General features: G+C 43.4%; 1 protein-coding gene across 2 annotated transcripts in view; it reads left to right on the top strand.

Moving 5' to 3' along the window:
• snd1 (staphylococcal nuclease and tudor domain containing 1) overlaps positions 1-16,636 on the top strand; it is a 1,066,795-nt gene that overhangs the window by 43,457 nt on the left and 1,006,702 nt on the right. For both annotated transcript variants that reach the window (XM_068059385.1, XM_068059386.1), the window contains exon 9: positions 8,057-8,147. In XM_068059385.1, coding sequence (XP_067915486.1) covers positions 8,057-8,147 — 91 coding nt within the window. The remainder of the gene's footprint in view (positions 1-8,056; positions 8,148-16,636) is intronic.

Genomic DNA, 16,636 nt, shown 5'->3' with positions numbered 1-16,636 from the left:
CGGGCTTTGATGGACTGTGTACAATTTTGGTTACCTTAAAGTAAAGGCCGGCTCAGGTCTGCTAATGAAACTCGACCCGAGCCCGACAGAACCAGATCTGACTCGACCTGACCATCAGTTAACCTAGTTTCCGTTTTTCACTTTACTAATCTGCACAAGCTTAAAAAACTGTAACTAAACAACCTTTCTAGTCCAAAAAGTAGTTTAACATTGGAACCACTTACTGGAAAACGTAGAAACATAGAAAATAGGAGCAGGAATAGGCCATTCAGCCCTTGGAGCCTGCTCTGGCATTCATTTATGATCATGGCTGATCATCCAACTCAGTAACCTGTTCCTGCTTTTGCCCCATACCCTTTGATTGATTCCTTTAGACCCAAGAGCTATATCTAACTCCTTCTTGAAAACATACACTGTTTTGGCCTCAACTGCTTTCTGTGGTAGTGAATTCCACAGGCTCACCACTCTCTGGGTGAAGAAATTTCTCTCCATCTCAGTGCTGAAAGGCTTACCCCGTATCCTTAGACTATGACCCCTGGTTCTGGACTCCGCCACCATTGGGAACATCCTTCCTGCATCTACCCTGTCAAGTCCTGAGAGAATTTTATAGGTTTCTATGAGATCCCCTCCTCACTCTTATCCTAACCGATTCAGTCTCTCCTCATACGTCAGTCTCGCCATTCCAGGAATCGGTCTGGTAAACCTTCGCTGCACTCCCTCTATAGAAAGAGCATCCTTCCTCAGATAAGGAGACCAAAACTGCACACAATATTCCAGGTATGGCCTCACCAAGACCCTGTATAATTGCAGCAAGACATCCCTGCTTCTGTACTCTAATCCTCTCACTATGAAGGCCAACATACCATTTGCCTTTTTTACCTCCTGTTGCACCTGCATGCTTACCTGCAGCGACTGGTGTACGAGAACACCCAGGTCTCACTGCATATTCCCCTCTCTGTTTATAGCCGTTCTGATGATCATCTGCCTTCCTGTTTTTGCTACCAAAGTGGATTAGCTCACATTTATCCACATTATACTGCATCTGCCATGCATTAGCCCACTCACTCAACTTGTCCACATCACCCTGAAGCCTCTCTGCATTCTCCTCACAACTCACCCTCCCACCCAGTTTTGTGTCATCTGCAAATTTGGAGATATTACATTTAGTTCCCTCATCTAAATCATTAATGTATATTGTGAATAGCTGGATCCTATCACCGATCCCTGCAGTACCCCACTAGTCACTGCCTGCCAATCGGAAAAAGACCCATTTATCCCTACTCTTTGTTTCCTGTCTGTCAGCCAATTCTCTATCCATCGCAATACACTACCCCCAATCCCATGTGCTTTAATTTTACATGCTAATCTCTTATGTGGGACTTTGTCGAAAGCCTTCTGAAAGTCCAAATAAACCACTGGCTCTCCCTCATCAACTCTGCTAGTTACATCCTCGAAGAATTCTAGTAGATTTGTCAAGCATGATTTCCCTTTTGTAAATCCATGCTGACTCTGCCCGATTCTACCACTGTTCTCCAAGTGCTCTGCTATAAAATCTTTGATGACGGACTCTCTAGAATTTTCCCCACTACCGACGTTGGGCTGACTGGTCTATAATTCCCTGCTTTCTCTCTACCTCCCATCTTAAATAGTAGGGTTACATTAGCTACCTTCCAATCTGTAGGAACTGTTCCAGAGTCTATAGAATCTTGGAAGATGACCACCAATGCATCCACTATTTCTAGGGCCACTTGCTTAAGTACTGTTGGATGCATACCATCAGGCCCAGGGGATTTATCGGCCATCAATTTCCCCAACACCATTTCTCTGCTAATACTGATTTCCTTCAGTTCCTCTCTCTCACTGAGCCCTGTGTTCCCCAACATTTCTGGTATGGTATTTGTGTCCTCCTTTGTGAAGACTGAAGCAAAGTATGCATTTAGTTGGTCAGCCATTTCTTTGTTCCCCATAACAAATTCCCCTGTTTCTGACTGTAAGGGACCTACATTTGTCTTCACCAATCTTTTTCTCTTCACATACCTAAAGAAACTTTTAGTCAGTTTTTATGTACCCCGCAAGCTTGCTCTCGTACTCTATTTTCCCCTTCTTAATCAATCCCTTCGTCCTCCTTTTGCTGAATTCTAAACGGCTCCCAATTCTCAGGTCTGTTGTTTTTCCCGGCAAATTTATATGCCTGTTCCTTGGATCTAATGCTATCTCTAATTTTCTTTGTAAGCCATGGTTTGGCTACATTTCCTATTTTGCTTTTGCCTCAGACAATTGTTGCAGTTCATCCATGCGCTCTTTAAATGTTTGCCATTGCCTATCCACCGTCATCCCTTTAAGTAACATTTCCCAATCTGTCATAGCCAATTTGCACCTCATACCTTCGTAGTTTCCTTTACTAAGATTCAGGACCCTAGTCTCAATCAACTGCGTCACTCTGCATCTTGATGAAGAATTCTATCATATTATGGTTGCTCGTCCCCAAGGGGTCCCGCACCACTAGATTGTCAATTATTCCCCTCTCATTACACAATACCCAGTCTAGGATAGCCTGTTCTCTAGTTGGTTCTTCAACGTATTGGTCCAGAAAACCGTCCTGTATACACTCCAAGAATTCTTCCTCTATGGTATTGTGACTAATTTGATTTGCCCAATCTATATGCAGATAAATTCACCCATAATTTCAGATGTTCCTTTATTGCATGCGTCTCTAATTTCCTGTTTATTGCCATTCCCAACATCACCACTACGGTTTGGGGATCTATATACAACCCCCACTAACGTTTTTTGCCCCTTAGTGTTTCTCAGCTCTACCCCTACAGTGCTAATATCTTTCCTCACTATTGCGTTAATTTCCTCTTTAACTAGCAATGCAACTCCATTGCTTTTTGTCTGTCCTTCCTAAATACTGAATATCCCTGGTCGCTTTGCAGCCATGTCTCCATAATCCCAACTATATCATACCCGTTTACATCTATTTGCACGATTAATTCATCCACTTCATTGCGAATGCTCCATGCGTTAAGGCACAAAGTCTTAAGGCTTGTCTTTTTAACATTACTTGTTCCCTTCCCACTATTTTTCACTGTGGCCCTATTTGATTCTGGCCCTTGATTTCTCTGCTTACCACTTTTCTTATTCCCCTTACTGTCTTTTGTTCTTGTCTTTGATCCCCCCCCCTCCTCTGACTCCTTGCAAAGGTTCCCAACCCCCTGCCATTTTAGTTTAAACCCTCCCCAACCACTGTAGCAAATACTCCCCATAGGACATCACTCCTGGTCCTGTCCAGGTGTAACCTGTCCAGTTTGGACTGGTCCCAATGTCCCAGGAATCTAAAACCCTCCCCCTCACACCATCTCTTCAGCGATGTATTCACCCGATATATCCTGCTATTTCTACTCTGACTAGCACGTGGCACAGGTAGTAATCCTGAGATCACTACTTTTTGAGTAGCTTTTCAACTTACTTCCTAGCTCCCTATATTCTGCTTTTAGGACCTCATCCTTTTTTACCTATGTCGTTTGTACTAATGTGTACCATGACCACTGGCTGTTCACCCTCCCCCTTCAGAATGTCCTGTAACCTCTGAGACATCCTTGACCCTAGCACCAGGGAGGCAACATAACATCCTGGAGTCCCTTTTGCGGCCACAGAAACAGCTATCTATTCCCCTTACAATTGAATCCCCTATAACTATTGCATTCCCACACTTTTTACTTCTCCCCTGTGCAGCAGAGTCAACCGTGGTGCAACGAATTGGGCTGTTGCTGCTTTCACCTGAGAGACCATTCCCCCCCAACAGTGTCCAAAGCAGTACATCTGTTTTGCAGGGGAATAGCCACAGGAGATTCCTGAACTGCCTGCCTAGTCCTCTTTCTCTGCCTGGTGGTCACCCATCCCCCTCCTGCCTGTGGGGTCTAAGCCTGCAGTGTGACCACCTCTCTAAACGTGGGCTTCCAGGAGCTGCAGCTGGACACACTTCCTGCACACGTGCTGGTCCCGGGCATTGGAAATGATCCCGGCTTCCAACAAGGAGCACGAGGAGCACTCCGTGGCTTTGAGCTCTCCTGTTGTGACTTAACCCTTTAAATTAAATGAAACCTTCTGGAAGATCTTAATGTTCAATAATATCAGTTACTCTAGGGCCCTTCTGCTCTGGTCCTCGTTACTGCAGAACTCCCATTTAAAAAAAAACACTACTTACTATATCAAAAATAAACTTTAAAATTTTCTTACCTGAGATACTTACCCAGCTATTCAGAGCTATTCCCTAACAGCAGTGACTCACCAACCAATCACCTTGCAGATCTCTTGTGATGTCACTGTTGCTTTTTTTCAAAACTCTGGTGTGCTGGAAGAGGTCCGACTGCTCTCCGCTCCTGTGGTGATAGTGTGTCTAACCCGACCTGAGCGTGAATGTTGGACCCGGAAGAGCGAACCGACCTGAACAGTCATCTGGTCCCGTCAGGTTCGGGTTGAGTAGCCATGCTCTACCTCCTGTAATAAAAGCAAAATACTGCGGATGCTGGAAATCTGAAATAAAAACAAGAAATGCTGGAACCACTCAGCAGGTCTGACCCGAAACGTTAACTCTGCTCCTCTTTTCACAGATGCTACCAGACCTGCTGAGTAGTTCCAGCATTTCTTGTTTTTATTTCATGCTCTACCTCTGCCTTTGTGGGGTGTGACAAAGGTTCAATAGTTGATTTCTGGATGAGAGGGTTATCCCATGAAGAGCTTAGGAGAATGAAAGGTGATCTCATTGAAACATAAGATTCTGAGAGGGCTTATTTTTAATTTTTTCTTGGGATGTGGGCATTGCTGGCAAGACCAGCATTTTTCGCCCATCCCTAATTGCCCTTGACCACTGAGTGGCTTGCTAGGCCTTTTCAGAGGGCAGTTAAGAGTCAACCACATTGCTGTGGGTCTGGAGTCACTGTAGTCCAGACCAGATAAGGATGCCAGATTTCCTTCCCTAAAGGACATGAGTGAACCAGATAGGTTTTTACAACAATTGATAATTTCATGGTACTGTTACTGAGACTAGCTGTCAATTCCAGATTTCTTATTAATAATTGAATTTAAATTCCGCCAGCTGCCACAGTGAGATTTGAACCTGTCCCCAGGGCATTAGCCTGGGCTTTTGGATTGCTAGTCCAGTGACATTACCGCTACGCCACCGGCTCCCCTTGACAAGATAGATGCTGAGAGATTGTTTCCCCTGGTGGTAGAGTTTAGAACTAGGGATCGTACTATTATATTAAAGGGTCAGCCATTTAGGATCGGGATGAGCAGAAATTTTTTCACTTGGAAATTGGGAATCTTTGGGATTTTCTACCCTAGAGGGTTGTGAATGCTCAGAGTATTTTTGAAGACTCATTAATAGATTTTTGGACTCTTAAAGGAATCAAGGGGTATGGGGATAGGGTGGAAAAGTGGAGTTGAAGTAGATCATCAGCTATGGTCTTATTGAATGATATTGCAGACTCGAGGGGCTCTGTCGTCTACTGCTGCTGCTATTTCTTATGTTGTTCTCCCCTACTAATTCCATCTCCAACAATCAACTGATTGTTTCCAAAAGTAAAAAAATCATGAGGCTAAAATCTCTAAGCTGTATGGTAATGTTGGGAGGAGGTGTTTGAGTGAGTGGGATGTGTTGATTGATGCACTCTTATGCATGTTAAATCCATCCCGAGGCAAATGGAAATCTTAACAGCAATACCAGCGTTTTCTGAAATCTGTGTCCTTCTCTCATTTCCTTATGACTAAATTATATTTTAAATTTTAGTTTGCTGCTTTCAGGTGAACTTGGTATTGGTGTGGAATGGTGCAAATGATGGGGCTATGGTGTCGGGTTGAAACTGGTGTTTGGGAACAGGAAATATCAGCTGTGCAATGTTTTGAAATATAATTTAAAAGAATATTTGAATAGGTTCTGAATGGCTTGTTCTGAGCTATATCTTAATTTGAGAGGACATATGTTCTGTGATAACTGAATTGCATCAAATACAATACAGCACCTAGTTGGTAGCAAGCAGAGACAAAAACAAGAAATGCTGGAAATTGTTTGTTTTTATTTCAGATTTCCAGCATCCGCAGTATTTTGCTTTTATTTATGGTAGCAAGCAGAGGTCTGGAGTGTTGGATTGTATGAACAGAATTAAAAGGGTTGGATGGTAAAGGAAGCAGTTTTGTAGTTGAATTGTTCCTTTGTTCAGTGCTTCCTCTATGGGGCTGGTATATGTATCTTTGTAGCATAGTGTATCCTGCTTTAGAGTCACCATGCTCCTGAAATTTGATTGTTGGGGTAACTCGACAACCTTTCCTCCCCTCCTCTTCCCACTTCATATATCTGATTTAAAGCAGCTGCTTTTAGAGCAGGTTTGATACATAATATACTTCTTTGTACCTTTTTAATCCTTCAAAGTTTTTTCCACTAACCACTTTTGCAGATGCTGACTCAAGGTGGACTATGTTTCAACTGGTGTAGGTAGTCCTCTGGTTCTGAATACCCATTTCATTAGTTTACTGGAGCAGTGAGTACTGGTGGGCTATTGTGACCAAATACTTGATCCTGTCCACACAGCATGCTTCTGGAGCAGGAATCTCATTCCTCCTCTAGTATGCATTCTGTGGGCAACTTTTTCCCCTTACTATAATAAAAGCAAAATACTGTAGATGCTGGAAATCTAAAATAAAAGTAGAAAGTGCTGGAAATACTCAGCAGGTCTGGCAGCATCTGGAGAGCGAAGCAGAGTTGACGTTTCAGGTCTGTAACCTTTCATCAGTGTTCTGATGAAAGGTCACAGACCTGAAACGTTAACTCTGCTTCTGTCTCCACAGATGCTGCCAGACCTGCTGAGTATTTTCAGCACTTTGTTTTCATTTCCCCTTACTGTTAAGTTGAGTTTGGATCTGGAAGTGTGCTGTCTCGTTCAATGCATTGATGCACTGAAGAGCTCCACAGTTTGTTGAAATATGAAGTTTATAAAGATGGCTGTTTCTCAGTTCAGTACTCTTGTGATTGATCAGCTCTCTTGTAATGAACCTGCATTTGAGTTTTATTTTCTTGTGCTGCATCACATATGACAAGACTTCAGTTTAAAATGCACTTGCAATAAAGATGTGTGCATTGCACTTGGCTGCTTGCAGTGACTTGTCACAAAAAAACCTTGCATTTTGCTAGAGATTCCCAAATTCTTTGCTGAACTTCCGTTTCAAAGATTCATGTTGCATTCACCCCTCCCCCTCCTTTCTCAGACAGTATTTTCTAGTCACCGAGAAGGAGGCAGAGTTCAATACTGTTAGATTCAAAAATTGCGAAGGAAATAATTGAGAAGTTCAGTGTACCCACCTTGTCTTCAGTCATGTAGGGGTTGTGTGCCTCAAATAGGCACTGCTTCAAGGATCTCTACGTGCATGCAGCAATTGACGCCACAGAAATTTATTTTTCTTGATTTGATCCAGCCTCTTATAGCCAGGGGAGGAACATTTTGGGGAGAGCTCTGTCTGAATCCTTGCCATTTTCTAGAGGCGAACATTGGACCAATCTGAGCTGCTTCAGGTGCATAAATAAGTTACAATGCACCAGGAACAGATCTGATGGGTGTCAGAATTCAAACCTCACTGAGACTGCCCCCCCCTCCCCCCCACCACCCCGCTCCGGCTGCATCAGTGGCTCTTGTGCCTGGTTAGCCCAAGCTCCTTGCTCCTCGTGTACCCCCTCCATTCCCCAGTAACTTTGGCATCCCTCCTACCCAACCATTTGGTGGGGAGGGGGTGTCTCTGCATTATTTAGACTCCTTATATGATTTAGTTGCATTGTGCTCCCAGGAGAACACAATGATACATTGTGACTTGATCACAGCTCAGAGTAAGCTGGGAACTTAGCCTTTTTAAAAATTTGCAACCTGCCCTTTTTTTTTAGAGTTTGGGAGGTAGTTTTGTGTCTTGGTGCTGCTGAGCAATCACCACGTCAGCTGAGTTGGCAGGCCTGCTCTGTAGCTGAAGGTAAACCTTCATACGCTCATAACACTCTCTCTTGTGTTGTCAGATCTGCCAAAGAACGCAAAATCCGGATCTGGAAAGATTATGTGGCTCCAACTGCTAACATGGATCAAAAGGACAAGCATTTTGTGGCCAAGGTTGGTGTCCATTACTACAAATCAATGGTGGGGAGTGGTTAAGCGTGCAGTTTTTTCCTTGCTTCGAACTGCCCATGTTGTGGGTATCCTGCTCCCATGCTCCATTGATGTAGATGGTAAATGATCGTGGGGAGATGCAAGAGCATGGTTCTGCAGAGATAATGCATTTGAATTTTTTTCCTCTTCTGTCACTCACTGTTTTGGGTGGGGTGGGATCTTTCTGTGGTATGACTAAGGTCAGGTGCTCAGTGGATTGAGACCTACAGCTTCAGATCCCTGATGTGTTGTGCTGCTTGTGTTTAAACTGTTATTTTCACCTGTTGCTCTTGGAAACATTGACATCTGCTGGGCCGCCATTCTAAAGTTTGTCTAAATAGAATTCCTTCATATGCCCGAGTAGTAAATGTCAAGGCTATTTAATAATGGAAGGCATCAGAAGCTGAGCTCAATCTGGTACTTGGCTATTAACCCATGTGTGCCTTCTATCAAAAATCAATGACTAATTGTAAACAGAGACACTGGCTGTCTTTTGTCCTTACACCCTCATCACAGAGAAGAACTATTGCTAACCTGACTAAGATGAGGTAACTCAGCATCTTGGAATCTTCTGGTGTGCGACTGTGTTTCACAACATTAAGAGGAACTTGTTTACTGTTGATTCTTAACAGTTGTCCTGGCTCCTTGAATCGGTAACATTCCATGGCTGGAGTAGTGTCCTAATATGGCCTAATATTTAGGTAGTGTCAGTGGGTAGAGCAAGTGATTTGTTGTCGCAAATGACGACTTATTGTTCAGACCCATAAAAGCTGCATTTCCACTACCTCTAGGATCTCCTGTGCAACAAATTGTAAACTGTGATAAGTGAAGTTCCTGGCCTGTCATGTGGGATATTTTTTACTAGACCAAAATCATTTATTGTGTCTTAAGTTAAATTCAGCTTTAAAACATCAAACTCAAAATAAGGTCATAAATGAATTAAAAAGCAAAAGAATTGGTTTAGGAAATGAGGAGCAAAGTGTCCTCGGTATGCAAATATTTAGATTCCAGAATTGTTATGGATGCAAATACCATTAAACAAGTTGGTTAATCCAGTCAGGAAGACTGCTCTCTTTGGTCCAGGCATCAGATTGTGGCCTGGACCTAAAATGCAGAAATAGTATATCAGCAACTTATCAAAACACTACTTTGTCACACACCTGTATTCAGAACGTTTTATAATAGAAAAATTCTACATTTTGTGCTTAGCAGTTATGTTTTATATGACTGAGGTGCAGAGAGGGAACATTGATGCAGAAGCATGCATTTATCCAAACAACAACAACAATAAAATAAAAACAAAATACTGTGGATGCTGGAAATCTGAAATAAAAACGAGAAATGCTGGAACCACTCAGCAGGTCTGGCAGCATTTGTGGAAAGAGAAGCCGAGTTAACGTTTCGGTGACCCTTCTTCGGAACTGGCAAATATTAGAAATGTCAAAGGTTATAAACAAGTGAGGTGGGGGTGGGGCAAGAGATAACAAAGGAGAAGGTGTAGATTGGACAAGGCCACATAGCTGACCAAAAGGTCATATAGCAAAGACAAACAATATGTTAATGGTGTGTTCAAAGACAAAGCATTAGTACAGACAGGGTGTTAACGGACTGAAGATTGAACAGCCACAAGTACAAATATGAAAAAAACAGTGGGTAAGCAAACTGAACAAACTAAGATGAAATGAAATAAACATTAAAAAAATTTGTAAAAAATGTAAAAAAGAAAAAAAGAAAAAATAACTAAAAATAAAAGTAAAATGGGGGGCCCGTCATGCTCTGAAATGATTGAACTCAATGTTCAGTCCGGCAGGCTGTAGTGTGCCTAATCGGTAAATGAGATGCTGTTCCTCGAGCTTGCGTTGATGTTCACTGGAACACTGCAGCAAGCCCATGATAGAGATGTGAGCATGAGAGAGTGTTGAAATGGCAAGCAACCGGAAGCTCAGGGTCCTGCTTGCGGACTGAGTGGAGGTGTTCCGCAAAGCGGTCACTCAGTCTGCGTTCGGTCTCCCCAATGTAGAGGAGACCACATTGTGAGCAGCAAATACAGTATACTACATTGAAAGAAGTACAAGTAAATTGCTGCTTCACCTGAAAGGAGTGTTTGGGGCCTGGGGTAGTGAGGAGAGAGGAGGTAAATGGGCAGGTGTTACACCTCCTGCGATTGCAGGGGAAGATACCATGGGACGGGGATGAGGTGGTGGGGTTAATGGAGGAGTGGACCAGGGTGTCGTGGAGGGAACGATCCCTTCGGAATGCTGGGAGGGGAGAGGAAGATGCGTTTGGTAGTGGCATCACGCTGGAGGTGGCGGAAATGGCGGAGGATGATCCTTTGCATATGGAGGCTGATGGGGTGGAACAACAACAATAACTCCTTTTAATGTAGTAAAACATTACAAGGTGAGTTATCAAACAAAATTTGACACCCAGCCATATTGGGAGATATTGGAATAGGTAACCAAAAACTTGATGGAAAAGGAGAGATCTTAATGAGCACCTGAGAGAGAGAGAGGCATCAAAGCTTAGAGAGGGAATTCCAGAGCTTGGCACCTAGGCCAACTGAAGGCATGGTCGCCACTGGTGGACCTATTAAAATCTGAAGTGCAAGAGGCAAGAACTGGAGGTGCGTGGAGTTCTTGGAGGGTTGTAGGGCTGGAAGAGATTGCTGAGATGGGGAGGGGCGAGGCTATGGAGGGATTTGAAAACCAGGTTGAGAAATTTTAATTGAGGCATTGCCAGACTGGGAGACTTGGAAATCTCTCATTCTGCAAGGAGATTTTTAATGGTTCTTTGGTTTCCTTGTTTAACCCTTTGTGAATTTTCTCTGGACTTTTGCTTTTGGACTGATACGTTTTACTGCTTGTTTATTATTTGTAGAGTAAGCTGCTTAGTAGTTTAGCTCATTACAAAATATATCCTTTATTATCCATCTGCTGAAGTGAGACATGGTGGAATGTTTGCACACTAAACCGCAACAACGGAAGGGTTTGCTGCTGATCCAACAGGAGGAGTATTTAGTCCTGTGCTGCTAAGTGTGCATCACCTTCAAAGCTACTAATGTGACTTGGTTAGGACTGCTGTACAGGTCATTATCCCAGCTTCCTGAAATACACTTTCAGTTCTTTCAGTTGATGGGAGCATAGACTAACCTTGATAAGTGAGCTTGCAATCTAATAGTCACTCTGCCATATCAGTTCACCCAGTTAGAGGTGCCCAAAAATGAATCTCAATTGTTACAGCGCAGAAGGAGGCCATTCGGCCATCTTGTCTGCACCGGCTCTCGGAAAGAGCAACTCCCTCAGTTCCATTCCCCTGCCTTCTCCCCAAAACCCTGCACAATCTTCCTTTTCATATAACTGCCTAATTCCCTTTTGAATACTTCAATTGAACCTGCCTCCACCATGTTCTCAGGCAGCGCATTCAGACCGTAACCACACTCTACATGAAAAAGTTTTTCCTCATGTCACTTTTGCTTCACTTACCAAATACTTTAAATCTGTGCCCCCTCGTTCTCGATCCTTTCACAAGTGGGAACAGTTTCTCTCTATGTACTCTGTCCAGATGCCTCATGATTTTGAATACCTCTATCAAATCACCTCTCCGCCTTCTCTTCTCCAAGGAAAACAGTCCTAACTTCTCCAATCTATCTTCATAACTGAAATTTCTCATCTCTGGAACCATTCTCGTGAATCTTTTCTGTACTCTCTCCAATGCCCTCGTGTCTTTCCTCAAGTGCGGCGCCCAGAATTGGACGTAATACTCCAGCTGAGACCAAACTAGTGTCTTATAGAAGTTCAACATAACTTCTTTGTCTTTGTACGCTATGCCCCTATTAATACTGTATGCTTTATTAACCACTCTCTCAACCTCTCCTGCCACCTTCAGTGACTTGTGCACATATACAGCCAGGTCCCTCTGCTCCTGCACGTCCTTTAGAATTGTACCCTTTATTTTATATTGTCTCTCCATGTTCTTCCTACCAAGATGAATCACTTCACATTTCTCTGCATTGAACTTCATGTGCCACCTGTCTGCCCATTCCACAAACTTGTCTGTCCTTTTTGGAGTTCCACACTATCCTCCTCGCAGTTCACAATGCTTCCAAGTTTTGTATTATCTGCAAACTTTGAAATTGTGCCTGTACACCAAGGTCTAGGCTATTAATATACATCAGGAAAAGCCAGGGTCCCAGCACTGATCCCTGGGGAACCCCACTACAAACCTCCAGCCCGAAAAACATCCATTAACCAGTACCCTCTGCTTCCTGTCACTCAGCCAATTTTGTATCCATGTTGCTACCGTCCCTTTTATTCCACGAGCTATCACCTTGCTCACAAGTCTGTTGTGTGGCACTGTATCAAATGCCTTTTGAAAGTCCCATACACCATATCAACAGCATTGCCCTCATCAACCCTCTGTTACTTCATCAAAAGAAAACTCCAAGTTAAACATGATTTCCCGTTAAGAAATCCATGCTGGCTTTCCTTAATTAACTCACATTTGTCCATGTGACTATTGATTTTGTTCCAAATTATTTTTTCTACAAGTTTTCCCACCACCTAAGTTAAACTGACTGACCTGTAATCGCTGGGCTTATCTTTACAGCCTTTTTTGAACCAGGGTGTAATGTTTGCAATTCTCCAGTCCTCTGGCACCACCCCCGAGTCGAAGGAAGACTGAAAAATTATGGCCAGTACCTCTCAGATTTCTACCCTCACTTTGCTCCATATCCTTGAATGCAATCTCATCCGGCCTTGGTGCTTTATCCACTTTAAGTACGGACAGCCTATCTAATATTTCCTCCATCAATTTTAAACCCCTCTAGTGTCTGACCTACCTCCTCTTTCAACCCTGCCTGGGTTGCATCTTCTTCCTTGGTAAAGAGAGATGCAAAGTATTCATTTAATACCTCTACTATGCCCACTGCCTCCATGTGTGAATCCCCTTTCTGAATTAGAACATTACAGCGCAGTACAGGCCCTTCGGCCCTCGATATTGCGCCAACCTGTGAAACCATCTGACCTACACTATTCCATTTTCATCCATATGTCTATCCAATGACCACTTAAATGCCCTTAAAGTTGGCGAGTCTACTACTGTTGCAGGCAGGGCGTTCCACGCCCCTACTACTCTCTGAGTAAAGAAATTACCTCTGACATCTGTCCTATATCTATCACCCCTCAACTTAAAGCTATGTCCCCTCGTGTTTGCCATCACCATCCGAGGAAAAAGACTCTCACTATCCACCCTATCTAACCCTCTGATTATCTTATATGTCTCTATTAAGTCACCTCTCCTCCTCCTTCTCTCCAACGAAAACAACCTCAAGTCCCTCAGCCTTTCCTCGTAAGACCTTCCCTCCATACCAGGCAACATCCTAGTAAATCTCCTCTGCACCCTTTCCATAGCTTCCACATCCTTCCTATAATGCGGTGACCAGAACTGCACGCAATACTCCAGGTGCGGTCTCACCAGAGTTTTGTACAGCTGCAGCATGACCTCGTGGCTCCGAAACTCGATCCCCCTACTAATAAAAGCTAACACACCACATGCCTTCTTAACAGCCCTATTAACCTGGGTAGCAACCTTCAGGGATTTATGCACCTGGACACCAAGATCTCTCTGTTCATCTACACTACCAAGAATCTTCCCATTAGCCCAGTACTCTGCATTCCTGTTACTCCTTCCAAAGTGAATCACCTTGCACTTTTCCGCATTAAACTCCATTTGCCATCTCTCGGCCCAGCTCTGCAGCCTATCTATGTCCCTCTGTACCCTACAACATCCTTCGGCACTATCCACAACTCCACCGACCTTAGTGTCATCCGCAAATTTACTAACCCACCCTTCTACACCCTCTTCCAGGTCATTTATAAAAATGACAAACAGCAGTGGCCCCAAAACAGATCCTTGCGGTACACCACTAGTAACTAAACTCCAGGATGAACATTTGCCATCAACCACCACCCTCTGTCTTCTTTCAGCTAGCCAATTTCTGATCCAAAGCTCTAAATCACCTTCAACCCCATACTTCCGTATTTTCTGCAATAGCCTACCGTGGGGAACCTTATCAAACGCCTTACTGAAATCCATATACACCACATCCACTGCTTTACCCTCATCCACCTGTTTGGTCACCTTCTCGAAAAACTCAATAAGGTTTGTGAGGCATGACCTACCCTTCACAAAACCATGCTGACTATCGCTAATGAACTTATTCTTTTCAAGATGATTATAAATCCTGTCTCTTATAACCTTTTCCAACATTTTACCCACAACCGAAGTAAGGCTCACAGGTCTATAATTACCAGGGCTGTCTCTACTCCCCTTCTTGAACAAGGGGACAGCATTTGCTATCCTCCAGTCTTCCGGCACTATTCCTGTTGACAATGACGACATAAAGATCAAGGACAAAGGCTCTGCAATCTCCTCCCTGGCTTCCCAGAGAATCCTAGGATAAATCCCATCTGGCCCAGGGGACTTATCTATTTTCACACTTTCCAAAATTGCTAACACCTCCTCCTTGTGAACCTCAATCCCATCTAGCCTAGTAGCCTGAATCTCAGTATTCTCCTCGACAACATTTTCTTTCTCCACTGTAAATATTGACGCAAAATATTCATTTAACACTTCCCCTATCTCCTCTGATTCCACACACAACTTCCCACTACTATCCTTGATTGATCCTAATCTAACTCTCGTCTTTCTTTTATTCCTGATATACCTATAGAAAGCCTTAGGGTTTTCCCTGATCCTATCCGCCAATGACTTCTTGTGTCCTCTCCTTGCTCCTCTTAGCTCTCCCTTTAGATCCTTCCTGGCTAGCTTGTAACTCTCAAGCGCCCTAACTGAGCCTTCACGTCTCATCCTAACATAAGCCGCCGCCTTCCTCTTGACAAGCGCTTCAACTTCTTTAGTAAACCACGGCTCCCTCGCTCGACAACTTCCTCCCTGCCTCACAGGTACATACTTATCAAGGACACGCAGTAGCTGCTCCTTGAATAAGCTCCACATATCGATTGTTCCCATCCCCTGCAGTTTCCTTCCCTTCTGATCCCTAATCAGCCCCACTCCTCCCTCCTTTTACCATCCTTTTACTATTTATATGCTGATAGGAAACTTTGGGATTTCCTTTAATGCTAGCTGCCAGTCTCTTTTCATGCTCTTTGCTTTTTCACTTCCCCTCTGAACCCTCTATATTCAGCCTGCCTCTCAATAGTATTTTCTACTTGGCACCTCATAAGCAGACTTTTTCTTCTTTATCTTAATCTCTGCCTCTTTTGTCATCCAGGGAGCTCTGGATTTGTTTGCCCTACTTTTCCCCTTCTTTGAAGGTAGCGCATTGTTCATCTACTGGTTTTCCTGCCAGTTTTTGACTCCAATTTATTCGTTTCAGCTCCATTCTTACCCAATGCTGCACTGAGGGCTGATACTGCACTGCAAGTTACTTTGTGTAATTTCAGTTTTATTTAGCCAAAACTTTTTTAAAATTATGCATTAATCTCCAGTGTCATTCATGGTATCTGCTTTTAACAATCTGTTTTTCTTCAATTGAGGATACAAGTTATACAGGAAATTGTTTTCTTGCTTGACTATGGGTTTGTAAGTTTTGCTTGCAAGACTTGCTCGTAATGTGGCTGGGGAATCTTTGTATTTAAGATATATGGCCCCTGTGAGCTGGAACGTGATAGCTACTGAAGTAACAGTGGCGCAGTGGTTAGCACCGCAGCCTCACAGCTCCAGTGACCCAGGTTCAGTTCTGGGTACTGCCTGTGTGGAGTTTGTAAGTTCCCCCTGTGACCGTGTGGGTTTTCGCCGGGTGCTCCGGTTTCCTCCCACAGCCAAAGACTTGCAGGTGATGGGTAAATTGGCCATTGTAAATTGCCCCTAGTGTAGGTAGGTGATAGGGAATATGGGATTACCGTAGGATTAGTATAAATGGGTGGTTGTTGGTCGGCACAGACTCGGTGGGCTGAAGGGCCTGTTTCAGTGCTGTATCTCTAAATAAATAAATAAATGAAATATAAATAAAATAAATAAATAATCTTGTGATCCTGTTACATCTGTCAGGATCCAATTCCCATGGATTGTGAAAGGGATCTTGGAATCTTACCTGGTTTTATATCTGAGATAGATGACGCCTAGCTTCATGTCTGGGTAGCTTTCAATTTCGTAGGGCATCTGAGACGTTATAATCATCCTTCACTGATGAAGTGATGAAACTGGTTTCATCAAGTAACTTTGGAACCAAGTAAAATAGATTTTCTGTATAACTCAGTACTGTCACTAGAGGGTGCTGTTGAGTTGATAGCAGATTCCTTCCACTACATATTTTAATGGATTGGACTGCAGTACTCCCTTTGTACAGTTATATCTTCCTTAAAGGAGATGGTAACTGGGGAAAATAGTAAGGTCAAATACATCCTTTCTCTATTTCCCATGAAACAGGCGCA

This window comes from Heterodontus francisci, chromosome 27 (assembly GCF_036365525.1).
Source record: "Heterodontus francisci isolate sHetFra1 chromosome 27, sHetFra1.hap1, whole genome shotgun sequence".
Lineage (NCBI taxonomy): Eukaryota > Metazoa > Chordata > Chondrichthyes > Heterodontiformes > Heterodontidae > Heterodontus > Heterodontus francisci.
The sequence above is the reverse complement of the archived record's forward strand: the minus strand, read 5'-3'. Positions and strand labels throughout refer to the sequence as shown.